We start from the raw sequence: 22,682 nt of genomic DNA on the forward strand, positions 1-22,682 counted from the left end.
AGCTCTTGATGCCTGCACAGAAGCTCATGGTCCTCAGCTCATTAGGCCCTAATTGCTCTTCTGAGGAGCTGGATCAATGACATTAGCATTAGCCCTTGGCTAGCTCACCTTTGAGCTCAGGACACTTTAAAACTGAGCTCTGTCATCTAATTAGAGTGTTTATCTGATGAATCAAGGGAAGACACAAGCTGTCTTCTAAGCTGTCATCTCCTACTCATATGGATTACATTTATGCCAGGGCGAAGATTTAATCAACTCAATTTGCTGATCAGCTGACTTGATTCCAAACTCAAAATGTAAGAATAAGAAGAGTTTATAAGATCAAGGCCTTGAAGGAACATCAGCTACTCCTTACTACAATCCAGAGCGACACAGCTAGAGCTATAACTTGCACTCCAAGATTTTTGGGGTGGAGCCTACAGAAGTGCAGACATTGAGACTGGCTCATTCCTGCCCTATGCGGCTAAGAGGAAGCAGTGGAATCTGAATAATCTCCCGCTGAACTGTCCTTTAAATTAGCTCTAGTTCATCTCTCATGCATTTCATACCTCAGAACGAGCTTCTATCAGCTCTGCCATGAGAAATACCCCTGCTGCAATGTAAAGCAACAATCTCCCTGCATCCCCCACAGGATCAGTGAGCAATGGGCATTGAGGGGTGTGACTAGGCTGTGAGATGGCTCAGCCAACAAAGGCATTTTCACACAGGCTGACAACCTGACTTTGAGTTCTTGGATGCTGTAAGGTGGGAAGAAAGGACTGACTTCTGAGAGCTGCCCCTGCCCCTCCCTCACATGTGTGGCATACACCTCTGCCCCATTATTACATCATTGCTCCTGGAGGCAGATGTTAATAGTGTTTTCACTATTTGCTGGTATGAAACCAAGATCATTCTGAGGAATGAGGAAAAGGAATAGTTGAAGAAATATGAAGATATTTAAAGAAATAAACATAATCAATGAAGAAGATGAGTGTACATTCAAACACGGTATTCATCTTAGCAAAAATTCTGGACGATGTACCATGAAGTGGGTTGCAAAAACAAAAATGACATGAATGTGCAAAGCTGAAAAAAAGTCTGCTTAATACCTTGTACCATGAAATTCCAGACAAGGAGTCCTGGACTATTAGCTGCCATCTGTGCCTTTAAAAGATTATCACTATGTGTATATGTGCATGCACACGCCAAAGTGTACAAGTGGCAATCAGAAGACGGCTTTGTGGAGTTGCTTCTCTCAATAGGTCACGAGTTCTAAGGATAGGACTTGGGTCAGGCTTGGACCCCAAGCACTTTACTGGGGCCAATGTGCTGGCTTCTAGTCATGCTTTTTAGTGGTATTGAAAGCATCAGGCTTGATAGTCCTCTTTCTCTGGTAAGTTAGCTGTCAGCAGTTTAGAGTCTAGCTGTTTATGATCATCAAGAAATCCCAGGCATTTTTGGAATATCATTAAACAATAGGCTCCAAACTCCCTTGCAGGTAAAAGAATCATTTTGCACATTTCTAACTCACTGTTAATTGAAATATAAAGACTATATATACCCTACCTTATCTAGTGGTAGCATAAAATAACTTAAGACAGCAAACATTTTGACATCTAGGACATGCACACTCAATTCACAGGCTTCCAGACAGGCCAGTAACTACATTCTTCATGTTATTATTTCCAGATCTTGCACCCTTGTGAACACCCAGGGCTAAGAGAAGCCTATGCATGACAATTGTGAAGTAGGGACCATGAATGAAACCAAACCAAACCATTTCTTATGGATCTGAGCAGCACTCACATCAAATCTTCTGATCTTTACAAACACAGATGGCAAACGGACCAGTATATTAACAATACAATGAACAAATGAAACTCTGTTTTGTTTTCCAACTTTTCTTTTAAAATTATATCAAAATAAAAAGGTACAAGAGCTTGTAGGGAAAACAGACCTCCGGATGATTTAAAACCGTATCTTCTATGTCAGGTTATAACCATGTACTGTGTGTAAGCTTCTGGGACTGCTTAGCAGTATTGTTAATCAACACTGTCTACACCATCTCTGTCTACACCACTACTCAAGGCCCTCTATTTAACCCCTTTACCACCAAACCAGAAAGGAGGGCTCCCTGGTGGACAGCAGATCCTCTGTCCCTCTAACCTGTTCTCAGCTATATGTAAGTACCACCAGGACCAAGCAAGCTGCTTGGCCTTTTATTAGCAGAGCAGCTGAATAATTTATAAAGGTTGCACAGGGCCCATTAGAAGTGTCCTGGCAGTAATAACTGGCTTAGGACTTTGCTTACTCAGGGCTAAAGTTTAATTTGTCAGTAAACACCCCAGCTCATAAACCCATCCCACAGGTCTGACCTGCTCTTTCCACAATCACATGTCCTAGCTATGCTCTCTTAGGTGCGTATGTTCTTATTGGTGTCACCTTGTGGGCCAAGAAAACAAATCCAGCCCCCAAATGATGACTACAACATGTATCTCCATGACTGTATCTCCCAAGAGGGGTGGCTGTTATTGTCTTTCTGAGCTATGTTTTTGGTTATACCACAAGAAAGGCACTACTGGATTGGTTTCTAGCCAGCAAGGGCACAGGCAGATACAATGAATGAGCAAAGGCTGGAACCCCCCTTACTGCCTCCAGAAATATAAGAGGTGAGAGCTGGGTAACTCATTGCTAATATGGGTGCTACATTCTAAAAGAGGGCACATAAAGCAAGATTAAGAAAATGTGCTGTTATTTAGCAGGTTAATATACTTTTCTATACCTCAATTTTCTCATTTGTAAAATAGGGATTGTACTGTTAATTACCTCAGAAAGTTGTGGTTGGAGCTAAATCTACAAGTACAGTAAATACCCACTAAGCAAAAGCTATTATTAGAAGATCAGAACAGTAATGAACCAGAGAAAACAAATTCAACCCATTTATTCTATGGAAAAACAGAGGCCACAGAAGCTAATGTACCTGTTCAGGGTTCTGTAACTTTGGGCAGATGCCAGCATTATTCTGATTCTCTTAAGACACCCAGTTTGGTCTCTTAGATGTCAGAACTGCTATGGCTTTACCAGTCTGTGGGAACACTGTGGGGATTGTTTTTCTGAAATTTTAAATAATTAAAATGTTATACCCACCCCGTCTAGCCCAAAAAAGTTAATCAGCTCATTCATTCATACATTCATTCATTCACTCACTCACTCACTCACTCACTCACTCACTCACTCACTCAGGTTCAAGCATTATTCCATCTATGCACTGCTACAGGGAATTAAGTGGTGACAAGATCAGCAACAGCCCTGTCTTCAAGCATCTTACAGACTTAAGCCAGAGTAACATGATAAGGAGATGGCAGGAACTGGAGCAATTAGTTAGACATGCCTTAACTGAGGTCACTCATGGTTACACTGGTCTCCAGAAAGATGGTAAACACTAGTTTCAGAATATGCATCCATGAATATTCATGAATACATGTAATAAGAAATTACAGTGCCCTCTATAAATTTCATTCTTGGGTTATCATAATAGAGACAAATACACTACCACTAATGACTTTTTATAAGAACAGACCTCTGCAGGTCTTTGGTCTTCCCTCCCAGGCTATCCCAGTGTAGAGGGGTGGGTTAAGGTAAGAACATAGGGTAATGAAAGTGGAATTCACTTCAGACTCTATCAGGTGAAGGTCATTTCTCTTCCCTCTTGAGGTTCAATTCTTTGCCCTTAGCATTTGTGTTAGGTCCCATGAAATTCCTGCCTCAAGAATCAGATCAGGGGATCAAAGAGCTATTCTTAATGTCTCAGTTGAGGCCAACTGAAGGAGGGAATGGAGGCAGAGGCAGGCTACTCACTCCAGCATTTAGCGGTCCTCCTCCACAACGGGGCCATTGAGTGGGTGCCACAATAGATGGCTGAGAATAAAAGGCTGAAGGAAAGCATACAGAGTCCCCTTGCACAGAGTCGGTCATTCATCACCAGGCAAGTGCCAATATCTGGGAACAGCAATCTCAATTTCTGCAAATCCTCCAACCTGCAACAGCTGCTAGTGACTCTGGTGGGCGACTTTCCTGCTTACTAGAGTTTGCAATACCCAGCCCTGGCCAGGAGCCAAGGAGACATTACTTAGGGTAGAGCCACGCTGGCTGCAGTGAGCAGCAACAATGGACTTCACAGCTTATAAAGCAGCTTACAAAGGGCTCCCGTGTATTTCAAAAAGCACTTCAGATAGCTGGTGAGAGAAGCTATCTGCACACACGCAGTCAAGCAGTTTATTCCTAACCCACTTAATTCAAGGTTTCTGTCAGAAGCCAGGATATATTGGAGGCAGGGACAGAGAGCCACGAGGTAGGATGCGGGGACACAGTTATGGCACATCTCCTTTTCATGGAGAACCTGCTCAGCAGGAAGGGGAGTGGCTGGCAGTAGCCAGCATTTCAAATGGATAGCCAGTATAAGAGAACTAAGGCAGGCTATGGGATTCCGGGCTCTTTAGAGAGCTATCTTCCTTGCTTTCATCAGCACCCTTAAGTAGCATTTGTAAATGTTACTAATGCCCACTGCTATACCAACCAAGTGGACTGCAAAGGTCTTCTGTCCTGCCTTACCACCTGATGTCTCTGGGGACCACTTACCAACTCCTTGCCATGCAGGCTATCCTGTAAGGCACAGTTTTGTTTCCAGAGAACAGGTTCACCAAGAAACAGGCCTAGAAACCAAAGAAGCCAAAGACTGAGCACAGAATGCATGTGCTCACAGGTGGTAAGCACTGAATGTACCCAAAAGGGACTTTTCCATAGAAGAGATGCAGAGGTATGGAGCAATTTCCTATTAATTTTATCTGGTCCATCACCTTTTTATTTTGTTCAGGTGTTGAGACAGGGTTGAGTCCAGGCTGGCCATTTTAAAACTTGCTATGTAGCCATGGATCATACCAATCTTAGATCTTTCTGCCTTCACTTACAGAGGGTTGGGGATTGAATTCAGAGTGTCCTGTTAGGTTAGCACTTATCACCCAAGCTGCTGCACACTGTCTACAAGGTCTTAGAGAACTTCATGTGTGTTTTGTTCCTAGAAGATGAACTGATGCAAAGGCATGTGGCAGAGTCAGCAGAGCATGGACTGTGAAATGTACATGGAAGGACCCTCACTCGACTTTGGAGTCCACTTGGTGAACCTAAGTATCTGTCGTGCTGGGTGTGAAATTCTTAGGGACAACTCTCAATCAGGCCAGCCCAGGTAAGATGTGTATAAGACCAACGGATACAATTAGAAGACACACAGAAGCCTGTATCGGATATGTGAAGTGGAATTTAGGGAAGTAATACGGCTCAAATGCTACTATGTTGAAGAAGCCAAAGGAGCCAAGTCTAGTCTAGACCTTCGTTTTACTAGGCCTATCCTCTCAATAATTGATAAATATGATGTGATAGCACTTACCGCAAGCTCAAACTCATAGCAGGAGGCATACCATCATGAAAGGAGGCTTAGAATTACATCTTTCCAGGCCATGTAATGTCTTTTATTACTTAGTGTATGACATATTATGTGCAGCAATAAGACAGATTTTATTGTATTTTTGAAAATTAGTGCTAAGGTCTAGGCTCAAAGCCCTGCACATAGCAGGCAATGTTCAGCCAGAGAGCACATGCCCAGCTGCAGGCATCAGGCTCTGAGTTAGTGAATTACAAGCTTGTACCTCACCAGCCTCGTAGGCGTTTATATGTTATTTACTCAGGAATTAGTTAGCAGAGGAGAGAGAGAGAGAGAGAGAGAGAGAGAGAGAGAGAGAGAGAGAGAGAGAGAGAGAGAGAGACCTTTAGAAAGAAGTAAGGGAAATTACTTATATCAACTGCAGAACTTTGGTTGTCTACCCAGAATGCACCTTGATTTGCAATATGCATGAGACCCTTTTATGGTATTTTAAAAGTGTATAGTGAGTGTGTGTGTGTGTGTGTGGGGGGGGGCGTAAAAGAATTGGTCTTTTACCAAAAAGGTCCTTGTAAGTCAGAACTTAAAGAAACAAAATGAGATATTGAATTATAGAAAAAGCACTACATGTGTGCTGATCAGCCAGTGCAAACTTTCTGCCCTTAATCAGTAAGCTCCAGGTTAGGAAGAGCTGGGAGAGGCTGGGAAGGCTCTGGTCCCAGTCCATGACTGTGTGGTTTTCATTTGGTTCTTGAGATCTATATGATGAAGTTGCTATCTACCATGAGCAGGAGCTGGGCAAGAGGATTTAACTGCTGGCACCTGTCATCGTAAGGGGCCTACTTCTGTGCTGGCAATTCACACTCTAGCTTGCAGGACAGTGAAGTCCAAATGCTAACCCTTTGAAGGCCGCCACCATCTTCTTCTCTTCCCCTGCAGTGCTGAGCAATAGCAGGTGTAAGTAACCACTGACTAATCCCGCTTTAAGAGGGAGGCTGGGAGCACAGATACAAGCAAGAGCAAGCATCTGTTACCATGTCTTCCACCCACTGCTCTGGGAAGGAGAGAACTCTGCTCTCTTCCAATCAAAGCAGGCTGCTTACAAGGAATACCACGCGAGTGGGAAAGATGGCCACGCTACGCAATATGCCTATTTAGATACGAAGGGTTGTTGTTGTTACCATTTCCCAATCAGTAGCACTCACGAGTATGTCTAAACTTGGAAAAGAATAAAAAAATTTCCCTGTTAAACAATGAGAATCAAGAGTAAAAAGAAATAGCAGTTTGCTGAAAAACAGACTAAAATATATCAGGGCCTTAGAGTTATTTCTGCATTCCCTGCACATACAACATCATTCATGAAGAAGGCAATGGTACAAATATAGCATAAATGTCGTCTGCTCTAGCTTGTAATTTAAAATGCAAATGCTAATGAGTGAACTGGCGTATCAGTGGAGTTAATAACCGCATGCCTAGCACAGGGGCTGCATCCAAAACACACACCGAGAAGAGACAGACACCATGTTCCAATTTAAAAATAAAAACACCCAAATTAACCCTAGAAAAATCACTAGCAGATGTACAAGCTCAGGAGAAGGAGGCACACAAGGGCAGGGAAACAGGGACTTCTCTGCTAGTCTGCTGACTGGCAGACTTAGCCACCTTCATCCACAGTAAAGGTGTGCACAGGAGTCCCAGTGTTCATCCAGGAATTCTACTGTAAAGCAACATTAGACTACACAGGACCACACACAGGGAAGCCCGAGAGCTCCAATGTCAAGTTCTTCCACAGCCCATTCTAGAAGCCTGTTAGCAGGGAGCCATAGAAGATGTACATCTCATTTATTTTTTTTTCATAGGCAAAGAGAAAAGAAACTCTGGTTAAACCATTCCAAAACCTCTAAGTAATTGAAATAAATGGAAAAAAGCTTCAGTAGTGAATGCATTTGTCTCAGATGCTTCCCACATATGACAGGGACTTCTGTGCCTCATTTCTGCACATATGGGGCGATGCCTGGCACCTCTCCGTCAGAATGGGAATGTTCCTATGAAGCACAGCTCCCAGTGCTTCAGTGGCCCCATGCGTGGTGAGTCAAAGTCTGTGAGGCCTTGTAAAGGCCAACTGAAGGAATGTGCATGGAGGCCCACACCAGGCAACTTTCAAGTGTGTAGCTCCCATACAAACTGTACAATTTCATGCAGATCCAGACATCAGTTAGAGAGACCCCAGGAACTTTATGAACAAGCTGCAAGGGGAGCAATGACCTAGGGCAGAAGAGAAGGGCCAAGACCATTTATTTCATTGTTCAATAATGAACAGGTTAAATGATGTAAATTGAGAGGCAGTTCTCATAGCAACCAAGATACTTCTTACAAGTAGTGCGTACTGTTCACGCTGAGGCTACTCACTACAAGAAATGTCATAACATTTCTCTTAAAAAATAATTATTAACTGTTATATATCTGCATACATGTGTTTGCTTAGTGCCTGTGGAGGCCAAAAAGGGGTGTCAGGTCCCCTGGGACTGGTGTTACAGAGGGTTGTGAGCTGCCATGTGGGTGCTATAACCAAATCTGCAAACAAGTGCACTTAGCTGCTGAGCCATCCGTCTATTCCTCCTTTTAATTTTAAATCATCAAATTATTTTTTATGTTCCCTGTCTTTCATCCAGGGTTTGCTTCTATAATCTTTCTGGCCAAGCAGACTCCCTCATAAAGTTGGGCTAGTGGAGAGTAGCCTAATCTAGGATGCCTTTTCATCAGTGCTAGGTGGTAGATAGAAAATGCTAGCAAGCTGATGTAATGGTGCTGAGAGAAAACTACAACAAACAACCCTCTACCAAAATGTATTCTGAAAATGCCATGGAATGCAATGGGCACGACCTATCAGATCCCTGGAAACTTCGTCTTCACCATTCCCCACCCTAAGAAGATTCAGCAAGGAAAGGAAGAGGAGGAGGAACTGTAAAGGAAAAGCACACAGTCCTGCTTCTGGCTCATTCTCAGGGCTCTTACTCACTGTGAATGACAGGTTTTGTTTCTACCAAGGATCACCCTTATCTCACCTAAACCAAGACTCTGAACTAATAAGACCACAAAAAGCGCTGGCAGCCTTCTGCGAAGTTGAAGAGTTCAGAAGGAATCTTCCCAGCGATCAGCCAAAGGCATTCCAAGTGGAGGATTATACAATGTTTCTTTGGCACACAGAACACAGTATCAATTGAACAGTTTGACTTGGAGGCCACAGAAGTCTGACACACTCCACAGAGGGTTCCACGATGAAAAGCCCCTGGCTGACACAGGCTAGCACAGAACTGCCATAGGGCCTTGCTGTTTCCCTCAACCCCTGGTCACCATCATCATACCAAGATAATTTGGCTTGTCTGAATGAAACAATTGTTGAGGAATCTGAAAATCAGAATCCTTAAGTGTTTCAGCTACAAGGTCTGTGGCTCCCTTAAACTATGCTGAACAAATTTCATTTTTACTGATGACTTTATTACTTTGCCTTGTTCAGAAAAATATTTGAAGTGGCTATTGAACTAATTGAAGCCCTCCCTCTTGTCTCCTGAAACACTCTATTTTATCCCTTTGAGTCCTATGGTCCACTCCCAGCTACGGGCATTTCTAGGCTCTTACTAAGGCCTCTCCATTCTCACTGAAGATGACATACCATTGAAATACTATGCATCAGGGTACCCTGCCTTGGCTCAAACTAGCAGTGTGTCCCACTGCTCTAGAACTTCTGGGTTCAGAGCAGGAAGGTTAGCTCTCTAAGAATATAACAATGCTTCAGAATCTCCAAGTGAGTCTCATTTGTTTGTAATTTAAGGTTGTGTTTCTCTTTCTCCTACCTCACGTTTTGTTTGCTATTATTACTGTTTTGAGACTGTACTCCAGGCTGGCCTGGAAATATGCCAATCTTCCTGCCTTAGCCGCCCATGAACCACCAAGCCCAGTTACCCTATCCTTAAAATATTTGTTCCCCTTTGTCTATACATTCCTTCCTGCTAGAAGGCTCCAACTTTATCATGCATTTCTATCTTCCTCAAGATGGTGCCCAGAGGACAGAAAACATTATTAAATAACCATGCCAATGAATGGCTCATAAGTTACGAGGCAGTGCATTCTGGGGCTGGTTCATGATTGAGAAGGTAGACAATCAGCCTACAGTTAGAGGCTTTGCTCTTTCACCTGCCTGTGAGCGGGCAGAGACTTCACGCTGAGGCCACAGCACTGAAGCTCAATGGGAGGAAAGTCCTTTGAGAAGATGTTTGTTGATGCAGTCCCACAGAAGCAGACACAGGATGAGCACTACGTCCTTTTTGTAAGGCAATTCTTCTGAGAACTGAGACAGGCAAAAATGTTCTGCCTAGATAGCCAATTTGCCAAAAGAAAAGCTCCCCATCTTCTGGGATGAGCAAATGCTACCTCCCCTGGAAAGTTTTTCAGCCCTCAATTACTTGTTCTTTCCTCTGCACTTTTGCTGTGCTTTGCATCTGGGTTTGCCATCCTGTATTACCCTCCCCCACACCCCTCCATCCCAGTGAACTACAACTGGTACAATGGCAGTGTTGGGAGGCAGGGACTTTAAGGGATGGATTATTTACTGGAGGAGTAGGAGTTAGGAAGTGACCCTGCTCTTCAGAATTTTTCTCTTTTAGTTATACACTTGCCCTTCAACTTTCTACCTTGAGTTGAAGCAGCAGGGTCCCCAGCAGAAGCAGGCAGATGAGGGCACCACTAGGGTTTTAGATGACACAGCTCCCAGAATCCACTTCTTCCCCATGCGCACTCCCAGTCTCAGCTTAGCTGGGTCATGGTCACAGCACAAAAGCAACTAAGACAGTTCTTACCATGTGCTGCTTTCACTTATGATAATTCTAATTTTATTATTACTTGGTTTTATATGGCTGTGTATATTACTAAATTAAAAGTTAATTTGAGAGCATAAACTATCTTGTTAATTTATGTACCTACCTTATAATAAATTTGTGAGAACTCTGGGCCTTGTCACAAATGCTGCCCAAACCTGTTGTGGCAATAATTTCCTGTAAGTGACATTTTGGGATGCTCTTTATCATAAAAATAAATAAATAAATAGCTACAGAATCTCCAGAAGGTCTCTTGTCAAGCTGCCTATTTCAGGTGACGGGTCCCAACTGAAAACACACAGGCAGAGGAGACATCCAAACTGGGAAGTCCCAAGAGAAAGAATATCCCACTTTACAAATATCCATTAAGTTGCAATTCAATTAAAACATCTGAAAGGAATTCATAAGTATCAGCAGACCCTATAATTGCTTAATTAAGGATAGAAGCCCAGCAAACACAACCACAGCAACAGTCTGATTCATTAGCACCTCTATGATAGCAGAATGGGATTTCTCACTTAAACATACATTGGCTTTAATTGTGTAATTTGGTTAGGCACTGGTAATCAATGGGGATCCACCATTCCTGGGGCCCGGAGATGAGAAGGATGTTCCTGTTTACCTTCCCTCCCTTGCTCCCATTACAAGTTTTTGGTCTATTGCAACAAGCAGTTGATATTCCAATTACAACAGGCTGGAAGAGACTTTGAAGTGAAGGAAGGAAATGAAATGAAACACCATTCAAAGGCATTCAAGGTGGAAGGACAGACACATAGCCACACCTTTTGTGCATCGTGAACAAATCCACAAACGTAGACATCTAGAAGCTTATTGCCTAGCTTGCCAGAATGCATCACCAGGGGGTGGGGCAGGGAGCTATAATCAGAAAGACACAAAAAAGTAAAAGAGATGCCAAAGGGCAGGCAAAGGGAAGCCCCATTTTCTAGTCCTAGCTCATGTGCCTAAGTAAATGGTTAATTGTAAGTCACCTACTGTGATCCACATGGAACCCCTCCCAAGTGGCTGCTGCCATCTAGGCAGTTTGTCCCATGAGTCAGTTCTATGTAAGGTGAGTGCTATCTACCCCAGTCCCTCACCCTGCTCACCTTGGCTTGTAACACACCAGATTGCACCAACTTTAAGGCATAGAAGTGCAAACAATTTGTATGTGTCTCAACCTAGGTTGGCAAAAGATCCCAAAGACCTGATTTAAGATTCCTTACATTACTTTACCCTGAAGGTTCAAATTACTCTTCTCCTTTAGTTCTGGAGAAGGCATTTTGTTTACAGGACATTACCTTGATACCTGCTATGTTTAGTCAGTATGACAACTTCCTGAACTGTGCCCTCAGCATGGCCCTGATGCCCAAGGGGTACCATGTAATTTACAACAAAAACAAAAACAAAAACCTTCACACAAAGGTCATGGTAATAGTAGGGCACATACTCCATGTTCATAAAAAATAAGAATCAAGAGGCACATGAGCTGCAAATATATGCTTCAGTCTTTCTTAGACAAGATACCAAAATAAAGCTGAACACACACGGTGAGTGACTGAGCTAACGTGAATTCAAAGACTAAGGTTTGTTACTTTTGTTCTAATGGAAGGAAACGTGTGTGGCTTACTAAATGCTGCTGGAGGAAAACTGATGCCTTAAAAACAAACATAAGCTGCCTTGGGTTCTCAGGATACACCAACTGTGATTTGCCTCCAAGAGCAAAATAAGTGTGCACAGGAGGCACAGCAGCAGGCTTAGGGACCTTCAGCAGTCTCAGCTCTGATCGGCTAAGGTCGTCTGCTCGCTGACCAAACCTAGGCCAGGTGCTGAAAGGACTAAAGGGCAGGAGCTGTCAGGAGGCACTGATCTGTTAGCTGCAGCTGACTTTCCCAGCCCCACCTGCTATCCCATCTGACTAAACAATCACTTCACGTACAGGGGTGCAGGAACCGTGACAGAGAGACCAGCTGGCTCGGGCCAAATGCCACTCCCTATCAAGCTGTGGGGCCGTCTGCCCAAAAAAGGCCACATAAAAATGCAAAGTATCCACCCCACCTTCAAGTACAGAGAGCTCTCCAAAAGGCCAGGATTAATGAGAGCAGCAAGGAGGGATGGAGCTCAACAAATGTCTTGACTTTCCCCTGGCGAACTGCGATTGAGTTCTACTCTAGTTGTGATAGAGACCATTTTTGCAGTTCATTTCATATGGTGTGGAGTGAGTTGTGCCATGAGAATAGACTGTCCCAACTGTCACAGCTCAGGTCTCCAGGCCTATGCTTATGCTCACTCACCTTGAGGTGACAAAGGTCTCTCTGAGCAGACTCACACCACCCATGTTCTAGCGAACTTTCATCCTCAGGTCAGCTTTGCCTTGTTCACTCACAATCTCCTTGAATTCTCAAATTTGCAACAGGGCCCCTCATCTCTTTAAACTGCATGTTCCCTAAGATTTTTCTCCATCCTCCCTATCTCTGCACAACCTCTTTGGAAGACAGGGTCTCATGTAGTTCAGGTTAGTCTAGATATATAGCCTCGAACTGTTGATCATCCAGCCTCCATTTCCTCGGTACTGTGATTATAGGCTTTTACCATCAGCCTTGGCTAGTCTATCTTTTTGATATGAAGATTTTGTTGACTTTTAGCTAACAATTGAGGATTGTTTTAAGAAAAACAAACAGCTATACTAGATAGCTTTCTAACTCTTAACATACAACCTCATGACTTGACAGCATGTATCAATTTTAGAAGTACAGTAGATGCCGGCATTCTTTTGCCATGTTACCCAGTCAACTCTCATTCATATGTACTATTTTCCATTCTCTGATAGACTTTGAGTTAAGCAGTCTTTATCTGGTAAGTCTGCTCCTTACGAGCAGCCATGGGTATTTTCTAATCACCTGGAATCTGCCTTTGGTTGATAACTGATGAAAATATCTACAAAGGTCACCTATGACTTTCTGACTGATTAAACAGTATAACATCATGTCAGTGCTTTGCACACTTGATGTTTTAACTCTGACTGTGCTGGCTCCTCGGAGTTCTCCGCCTCCTTAGCCTCCTAGGACCACTCTCAATGGTTCTGTTATTCTCAGGGTTGTAGCTCCTGTCTGCATAGGAATCCTTAGCCTATGCTGGAGTTCCTGGGTGTTCACTTCACATATGGGGTGGAATAAACCACTCCTAAAGCTGTTCTGGAGGCACTGCACACATGCGGAGTACTCCATGATCTGAGCATCTGCCCCGGCTCTTCTGATGAGCCTCAACATTTCCATGGAAACTATAAATATTACACATCCAAGGCCAAACCAATTACCCATTCCTCTAATGAGTTCCTCCACTGTGTTAGCTTTGACTATGGCCTTCATATCTACTCCTAGGCTCCAGTTTAGGATGCCTGACTTCCTCCCATACACCCATCCTACACACAAAGGAAGTCTACCTCCCAAAGACGTGTGGTTATGCTTTGTAGCGTGTATTTGCTGCTATGTAATCTATCTTTCAGACTGGAAGTTAACTTAGACAATGTCTTGGAACTATGACGCTTAGGAGAATGCTAAGTCTACAGTAGAAATGATTGACATACTCAAGCAGTAACATGGCTTCCTTCTAAGCGAGGTGGAATGAGCAGCATCCTGCAGGACCTCCATGAGCTGAATTTAGAAGACAGTGTCTTTGGTCCTCTATGGATCTGAAGCCAGGTTTCTGAGAAACAATCAGACCTTTTCTGTTTTTCATCCTGGACTAAACTCCACACTGCCAAGATGCTGCTTTTGTTTTTTGGGTAGATAGAAGAATGAGCTGAATATATACCTTGAACCCCAGAACAAGAATTCACAGCCAAGAAACCTCTCAGCTACAGAAAGCTTAAGAACAGGGCACAAATATCCACAGGAAGAGACTCGCACTGCCCTGCAGCCTTCCTCTACTACAACTGCCACCAACAGAAACACAAATTTGGCCCTCCAGAAAGGTGTGGATTTGATTCAAGCCTTCTTTCCCCAACTGTCTCTGAGGATGGAGTCCTCGCAGGAACCCTGCAGAGCTACGTAGGGACCATCAAACTGGTGCCTTGTCAAGAGAGGACAGTCACTCAGCAGCAGTGAGCTCACAGCCAGGTGGTCAGGGAGTGGTTTACTGTACATAACTCAACCCTTCCAGTTGGGGCCTGGCTTTAGTTCCCTTATCTAGACAAGAAGTTCTCAGTGCCTTCCAGGAAAAAGGGGCCAAGGGAATCTGGCTGTGGACGAATAGAAAGCAAAGCTCTTGCTCCCTTTAACCACAGCAAAGTCTATTCAAGAATTCAACAGAAGTGCTGAGGCAACAGGACAGTAACAGAGACGGCCCCGCCATCTGGGAGCACAAAAGCGCGTGTCCTTTGTGAGTGGATGAATGTGTATGAGGAGTGGGAGGATGAAGGGACAGCCTTCCTTCAAAGACCGCAGCTTCTGTAAGGGCTGACTGGAAATAAATATCTTTATTATTTGCCAGCAGCGAAGAAATGAAGCGGTTTATACTCTGAATACATAAATGTAAGTTGTTCAAAGAGCACAGTTCATACAGTCTTGCTGTCTGGGGAAACATTAAGCTACCCAGAAAGGCAGGCTACGAGAGGTGAACGTTCAGGTGGCAAGGAAGGAGGAAGGCTTGCCCTAGCACGTCATTCTCAGTCAACAAGAAACACTACTGATGGAGGAGCCAGTGAAAGTGGTGTCACTGCTAGACTTTTCTAAAGGACTGGGAACCTGATGACATTTGAAGAAAAGTAAAAAAGGGCCAAGAGGCACTGCCTGGGGAACTCCGCTGGCAGGGCAGCTCAGATCCTGAGGCTGCCTACTACTGACACGGCAGGGGCAGGTGACCTTAAATGGCTAATGCCAAGTATGGAGATCCTATTATTTGTTTTCTGGGCTTAGAATTCCATCCATCTATGCAGGATGAGGTTCAGTGCTGTCTTTCAAAGTCATATGCTTGGCGGAATGAAGGAAAATCAGGAGGGCTTGAGGCTACAGGGAGAAGTCCAGGGTCAACTTCATATGAGGACGCATGTGACATGGAACTCACCGGCCAGCAGGAAGGTGATGAGGCAGGTCTCCTTAGGTAAATAGAGCTTGAGGCGAGAGCCACTGAAGACATACTCCACCACAGCCTCAGAACGGCCTGCCCGCTGAAGAAAGGGCAGGAACTGCTTTGCTTTCTGGGTGTCCTGATGGAGAAAAGGAGGAGACAATCACTGGAGAGCAGTGAACGTGAAAGGACACGCGCTCCTTTGTCTTTGGAGCAGTGGGCACAGATAGGTGCTCATTTGTCTTCAGTTTGGGATAAAAGTCCAGAGGGAAGGAGCTAAGCAAGTTAACCACCTAAGAATCGGTAATTCTTGAAGGCACGGCCCAGGTGTGCTACTCATGTGACCTTGTTGCCTGCGAACTGAGCTTATTCCTGCTCTGGGGCAGGATGAAGAGTTCATTTTCTCTTAAGCTAAAACTGAGGTCAGAAAACTAATACCATTCTCCCATGGCAGCTAACTGAAACTTTAATTTTCTTTTTTTCTTTTTGGAAAAAAAAAAAAAAAGAAGTGGTGTTCAGGCCATGTTACATAACACTTATAGTCCTTGCTCAGGAAGCCATGACACACTGCATGAGACTCTCGGCTCTGGCTTAACCTTGTGTAGAACCTGGCCTTTTCTGGACATCCATCCAATTATCCCTATTTCATATGCATTTTGAGGATGGGGGTGTATGTGTGCTGGAGGATGTTCTCCTATCCAGGGAAATCTGTACGAGCAGGATATGTTCCAGAAAGACAAAGACCATATCACACCAGCTCAAATACTTATGGAAATAAACACACACACACACACACACACACACCCATCTAGCACTTTCCAAACATCTTTAATGCATCAGCACAAGTCCATGCATTCTGCTCTCAAGAGTACCAAGTGTGAGCATTTAGAGTCTCAGAGCTCTTGACCACATAGTCGCTGAGGGCTTTCAAATCCTCTCAGTCTCTCAAGCTAATTAAACAGATGATAGAGTAAGCAAGCATCAAAATATCACATCACATATGCTGGGGGAATAGTTGCTGGATTTGAGAATTTCTGAGGTTTTCAGCCCAGCCAGCAGAAGTGCAAACTCCCTCTGAGGACAGCAAGTCCTTTGGACTTTCCTGACTTCTGCGACATAGGCAATCTGCACTCAGCCAGGCTCTTCCATTTTGATGCTTCTCCTAGCAACATAGCTATTGTATCTAAATTAATGTACATACAACAATGAAATTTTAACAAGCCATCAAGTATTACAGCATTTCCATAGAAGCCAAAGATGCTCGTCTTATTCAAATCAGTGAGGTAGCCTGTGATGAAAACAATATTTATAGTAATAAGATCCATCCTCCCTTCAAAGGGAGAAAAGGATAGGCAGTCATCCATTCTCAGGCTTCCTAATGGCACATTGGTAGAAGGTAAGTTAACAATGAGCTGCAGTGGGCTGGAAACTCCCCCAGTGAACACTTAGGCGACACATATTCTACTATACACATACAGCAGGAAAAATGCCTTTCTGGTAGTTGGCTGAAGTCCAGGACAGTCAAGCAAGACAAATGCTCCAAGTGAACAAAAGCACTACCTGACTCAAATCCTTTTGCCATACTAGTCTAAATCTGGGGCATTATTCATGAGCTGAGCCAGTAAGTCAACAACAATTACCAAATTGATTATTGCAAATCATGAGGCAACCCAATATCACTGTGAAGGAATTCTAAATTTGCCAGAAATAGACTTTTGCTCACTCCTATCTTTTGGTTCTATATGGGAGAGAAGGAAAAATAAAGATGCTTATAGGAGACAGACAGACAGACAGACAGACACACACACGTCTTTAATGTTAATACTGACAAGGAAGTTGTGTCCTTATTCTCCCTCTGGCTAAAGAGCAGGATAAAACATTCCCTGCTTTATCAGGAACATGCTTCCTCAGAACAATCAAGGAGATTCAAGAAACCTGACTGGTCTCTATGCAATGAAATCCACAGACCTTCACTTCACTTATGTCTTCGCTCACAATCTACCAGGCCGCCTCCAGAAATGAGCCGTGGGAAGATGACAGAGAAAGGCATGCCACTGACGATGGTAGAGATTAGAAGAGGAGGTCAGCAATGAAAGCTGAAGGCATGAAACTTCTACAGCTTACCATGTTTACTTCCAGATGCAAAATTGTAAAATAAGACATGGGGCACCCATATTCTTGAGGCAAGGATTCAAAGGCTTAGGAGATGAAATAACAGGGAACACCCACTATGAGGAAGAATGGAGACTTCATCCAAGCTGACAGCATTTTAAGAATGAAGGGATCTTATGAAGTCAATTAAATTGTCTGTAATAGGCAAGAGATGTCAGCTCTTTCGCTGCAGTCACAGCCACAGGACGGTGTCTGTCTTTCCTTGTTATGGCGAGCGCATCTTTGCTTAGCTCCTTTCAACAGGAAAAGACTTCAGACTGCTTATTTCTGCGGCTCAGATGAAAAGAATGACCTTCCTTAGGTGATGTACCTACAAATCACCCTAGGTAATTTAGTGTAAAAATTATTAATCTTAGGAATTCAGAGTATATTACAAAAAAAAAAAAAAAAAAAGGACTGAATGTGGCTAGGTAAGTTGCCTTTCAAGGAGCTTATGCAAGCATGGAAAAGAATTTGAGCCTCACATTGATGTTTAGGGTAAATCAGAGAAAGATAAAGAAAAGGTAAACAAGATAAAATTTGATTACAAGTAATAAGCAATAGCAGAAGCCAGTTTCTACTCTCTAGTGAAGGTCAAAACACAAACAGTTAACACAGGTGATCTTTAGGTTAACACTGTGTTGTGGGGCGTAGTGGTGCATGCCTTTAATCCCAGCACTCGGGAGGCAGAGGCAGGCGGATTTCTGAGTTCGAGGCCAGCCTGGTCTACAAAGTGAGTTCCAGGACAGCCAGGGCTATACAGAGAAACCCTGTCTCGAAAAACCAAAAACAAGCAAAAGAAAACCCAACGCACAGTGTTAAGGTCCAGAGATGCCACTAACATGACAGGTTCAGTTCTTTCCCAATAACACAGGAGCACAACACGCTCAAATTCGCTAATAACCAGTGATTTCTGTACAAAAAAATGTAGCCCTGAGTTTGTTTTTTTGTTTTGGGTTTCTCTGTATAGTCCTGGCTGTCCTGAAATTCAACTTTGTAGACCAGGCTGGCCTTGAACTCAGAAATCTGCCTGTCTCTGCCTCCCGAGTGCTGGGATTAAAGGTGTGCGCCACCACTGCCAGAGTTTGTTTTTTAAAGCAGACATTAAAGATCTCAGGATACTACTGAGATGCATTGCATCAAATGCTCATTTCAAGGCAACGTCATCTACTTGAGCTTAGATGAGTAGACAGTCATCCTCAGGTATTCCATGAGATAGCTTACTCAGGAAAGAACTGGGATCTACTGCCATAGTTCCCTGGTCTTATACAGGCTCAAGAGAATCCAAAGAATCCAAGCAGATAGATTCGGCATGGTTCTCTGTTATCTACAGCAATGCTCCTCCATTGGTGTGAGTAATACAGCAGCAGCTATAGTTCTGGGCAGAAGCTTTTCCTTCTGGTTGCACTGCTAGTGCTCACATTACCGGTGCTTCACAACAAACCATGCACAGGCATTTTTCTGTACTCTTGGAAGAGCTAATTTGAGGTTGTATTAGCCACATTTAACCTGCTACTGCAGATGGCATCTCTTTAAGGAATGTTTCTGCCTCCTCAATACACCTTGAAATTGAGAAAGTAACGATGCAACAAATGCTCTCATTTCAAAGCAGCTAGTATCTATACCTCAGATTTAGAGCAACAGGATTTAGAATGACCCCCAAGAAAGATTCTCCTTAGAGAGAATCAAAGGATATAAACACATCTTAATTATTGACTTCCATTCTGTCCTGTTCTGGCTTAGGCCCAATCTTCCAAATATGGAAACATCACACCTTTCTTTTAAACACATTTTTTGTTTGTTTGCTTTTTTGTTTCTCATTATTGGTGGTTATAAGCCATCATGTGGTTGCTGGGGTTTGAACTCATGACCTCCAGAAGAGCAGTCGGGTGCTCTTAACCAGTGAGCCACCTCACCAGCCCCTAAAACACGTCTTAAAAAACATTTATTTACTGTAGTTAGTTCTCAGTCCCCAGGACGAGGGAGTGGCGATGCACGCCTGTCATTCATTCTGGCACTGGGGAAGCTGAAGCAGGAGGGCAGAAGTTTGAGGTTATCCTCAGCTACTCAGTGAGTTGGAGAACAGCCCAGGAGAAATAAAACTGCCTTAAAAAAAACCCAGATAACACTAAAGCAAACCAAACCCAACAAAGTACCTTCCTGTGAAAACAACTAGTTTTTCTCTTTTTTAAATGATTTTTACAATTACCAGGTTTGGAAAAGTGATAACGTTGGTTGGAAGTAAGAGGGGCGATGAAACAGAATCCTAGAGAACAGGCACAGGACAGGGGCTGCGACAGGGGCTGTGACAGAGGTTCTTGGACAGTCAGGGTACTGGTCATAGAGAAAACAACTCACAGAAATGATAGGTTCATGAAGCTGTTCACATGCTCCTGACCTTAGCAAAAAGAAATCCTATCATCGTCCCCCTCAAAAGAGCACAGGGAAATGGGAAGAGGGTAAGCCTATTAGCTACCAGGTAACACTCAGGATTATCATGTGCAAGCCTCAAATGGGAACTGTTAAGAAGGAAGCTCACCAGTGAATCCCCATCACCACTATCACTCTTCCATTAACATCAAAGAATAACCTTGAGGCAGACCAAATTACACACACAGGTGACCCTGCTAACACAGACAGACTCTATCAGCACTGGGAAGGGAAGCGCCATGATGAAGAAACCGTCGGGCCCAAGGAGACTTCTTGGAAGCACCACAGATATTTTCCCTACATTAGAATGTCTGTGCAGACACAGATAAGAATGGAGATCAGAACTAATAGCTAAGGACATTGAAGAAAAGTTTTTTTTCACGTTAAAGACTATTGTGATTGTTCACTGCCGTAGTTAGCAATCTTCGCAGGGCTGAACAGAATAGGTGAATTACTTCTGCCATGGCATAGAAGACAAATCACAACTACATTCATCACTCCACACTCTTCCTCCATTCCACACAGTGGGTTAATTCTTGGAATGGGCTTCTGGTTTGTCTATGAGGAGCCAACTGTCCAGCATGCTAATCTCTGGAAGTAAACGGGACTCTGGGAGGGAGAACACCTGGGAACGCACTCAAGCTCTAGTGCTTCCGGAAAGCACTTACAATGCTGAAGCCAACATCTCCCGGCTAGTTATTAATATTTCACAGTAAGAGTGTGTGAGGGATCTGGTATGTGTATGCAAACTTTAGTGAGCTGCATATTTAACTAGAATAAAGGAAACGTAGAAGAGAGTCACACAGAAAAACAATCAAAACAAAACAGCATTCTACCATGTTTTTATAAAGCTGCTGAATCTAGGCCATCAATAATCTCTCATTAAGTGACATCTGGCTTACATCACCCTATGCTGTTGGCTTAGATGGCACATCACATCACTCAGGCTTCCCATAAGTCAGAGCAGAGAACTGGTTGTCCGGGCCTGGGTTCTACCTCTGTACATTAGTAGGGACGCGGGCTGGATTCTTATTTGTGGTTCTCTTGAAGTTAAAAAATTCTCTACCTTCATCTGAATACATCCCAATTTGCTAAACCAAATTTCCAAATGGAACCTGCAAGCTAAGGACAGTCTGAATTGAGTGCTAACCACTGGAACAAGGAGAAGGCAGACACCTTAGATCCAGCATGACTGCTCTTCCAAATAAGGAGGAACTAAATCCTCGGTGGCTTTGCTGACACAACTATTTCAGAAGTGCCACAAATAACAGGCATCTACAAATGATTCTATTTGGTTGATCCAGCTGACATGGGTTCTCTCTCCCATGTACAATTCCAAGGAAAGAAATGAGGACTTGGTGAATACTAGGAAGATAAGGCTCATTTTGCATTCAGGATAAACACATACCAAGTGGCATGCTAACTGACAAGCATAACAGTCTCAGACTGGCCAGGCAACAGGCACAGGGTATGTCCTGGACTGAATAACCACATAAAATGCAGAATGGCCTAACATTCACTAGCTTGGGATAACTAACTTGTACACACCACAACATGTAATAGTTCTACGCAGTAGGAATGTAAGCACAGTAGGCACTTTCTTTTTTTTTTTTTTGGTTTTTCGAGACAGGGTTTCTCTGTGTAGCCCTGGCTGTCCTGGCACTCACTTTGTAGACCAGGCTGGCCTCGAACTCAGAAATCCGCCTGCCTCTGCCTTCCGAGTGCTGGGACTAAAGGCGTGCGCCACCACCGCCCGGCTCAGTAGGCACTTTCTTAGGGCTATCATTGCTGTGCTGAAACACTATGACCAAAAAGCAAGTTGGGGAGGAAAGGGTTTATGGGCTTATATAGTCCATCAATGGAGGAAGTCAGGAGAGGAACTCAAACAAGGCAGGAACCTGGAGGCAGGTTCTAATAAGGGTGCACTGTACACCATGAAGGGGTGGTGCTTACTGCTTATAGAACTCAGAACTATCAGCCTGGGGTGATATCATCCACAATGGGCTGGACCCTCTTACATCAACCACCAATTAAGAAAATGATGTAAAGACTTGCCTACAGCTAAATATGATGGAGACATTTCTCAATTGAGGCTCATTTCTTTCTGATGGTTCTAGCTTGTGTCAAGCCGACATAAAACTAGCCAGGACTGAACCTGAGAATTGAGCCAGGTTGGTAGAATGCTTGTCTAATACACACGAGGCTATGGGTTCCATGCCCAGGACCACATAAAAGTGGTCATGGTTTGTAGCTAAAATAGCACTCTTGAGCTCAAGGCCAACCTGGGATACAGGAGACCCTTTTTCAAAAGGGAAAATATGACGGGGCCTATTTGTCAAAGCTCACAGGATTATATGGTGAAGATAGTGTGTTTTAGCAGTATATATTTTAAATTTTAAAAGGTAAAAATAACCAGACTATGAAGAATGCATTTCCTTAATTTAAAATTCAAGACAACTTTTACCCTAGCCAACTAAGTTACCATTAAGTAGGAAAAAATGACAAGTTCGAAACTTTTAGCTCGGTAGTTATTTTTTATATGAATTGCTTTAATGTAATAAAAAATTGACTGTACTATAGCACTTTAAAACTTTTAACCAGAAAATGGATGAAACAATGGTTAGAAGACTAGGGGAAACAATCTTACCGGGTTTTCCAAAGTTGCATAACAAAATGTTAGCTCTCAGGCAACAGCTAAAAGAAAGCAGGAGAATAAATGCCAGGCTCAGCTAACTAGAGAGGACATAGGA

At 43.5% G+C, this 22,682-nt stretch overlaps 1 protein-coding gene across 1 annotated transcript in view; it reads right to left on the reverse strand.

The window, feature by feature from the left end:
• Snd1 (staphylococcal nuclease and tudor domain containing 1) overlaps nucleotides 1-22,682 on the reverse strand; it is a 404,634-nt gene that overhangs the window by 130,378 nt on the left and 251,574 nt on the right. Inside the window, exon 15 of the mRNA XM_021164222.3 lies at nucleotides 15,349-15,490. Coding sequence (XP_021019881.1) covers nucleotides 15,349-15,490 — 142 coding nt within the window. The remainder of the gene's footprint in view (nucleotides 1-15,348; nucleotides 15,491-22,682) is intronic.

The sequence above is a fragment of the Mus caroli genome, unplaced genomic scaffold (genome assembly GCF_978045245.1).
Source record: "Mus caroli unplaced genomic scaffold, Mus_caroli_1 scaffold_7, whole genome shotgun sequence".
Lineage (NCBI taxonomy): Eukaryota > Metazoa > Chordata > Mammalia > Rodentia > Muridae > Mus > Mus caroli.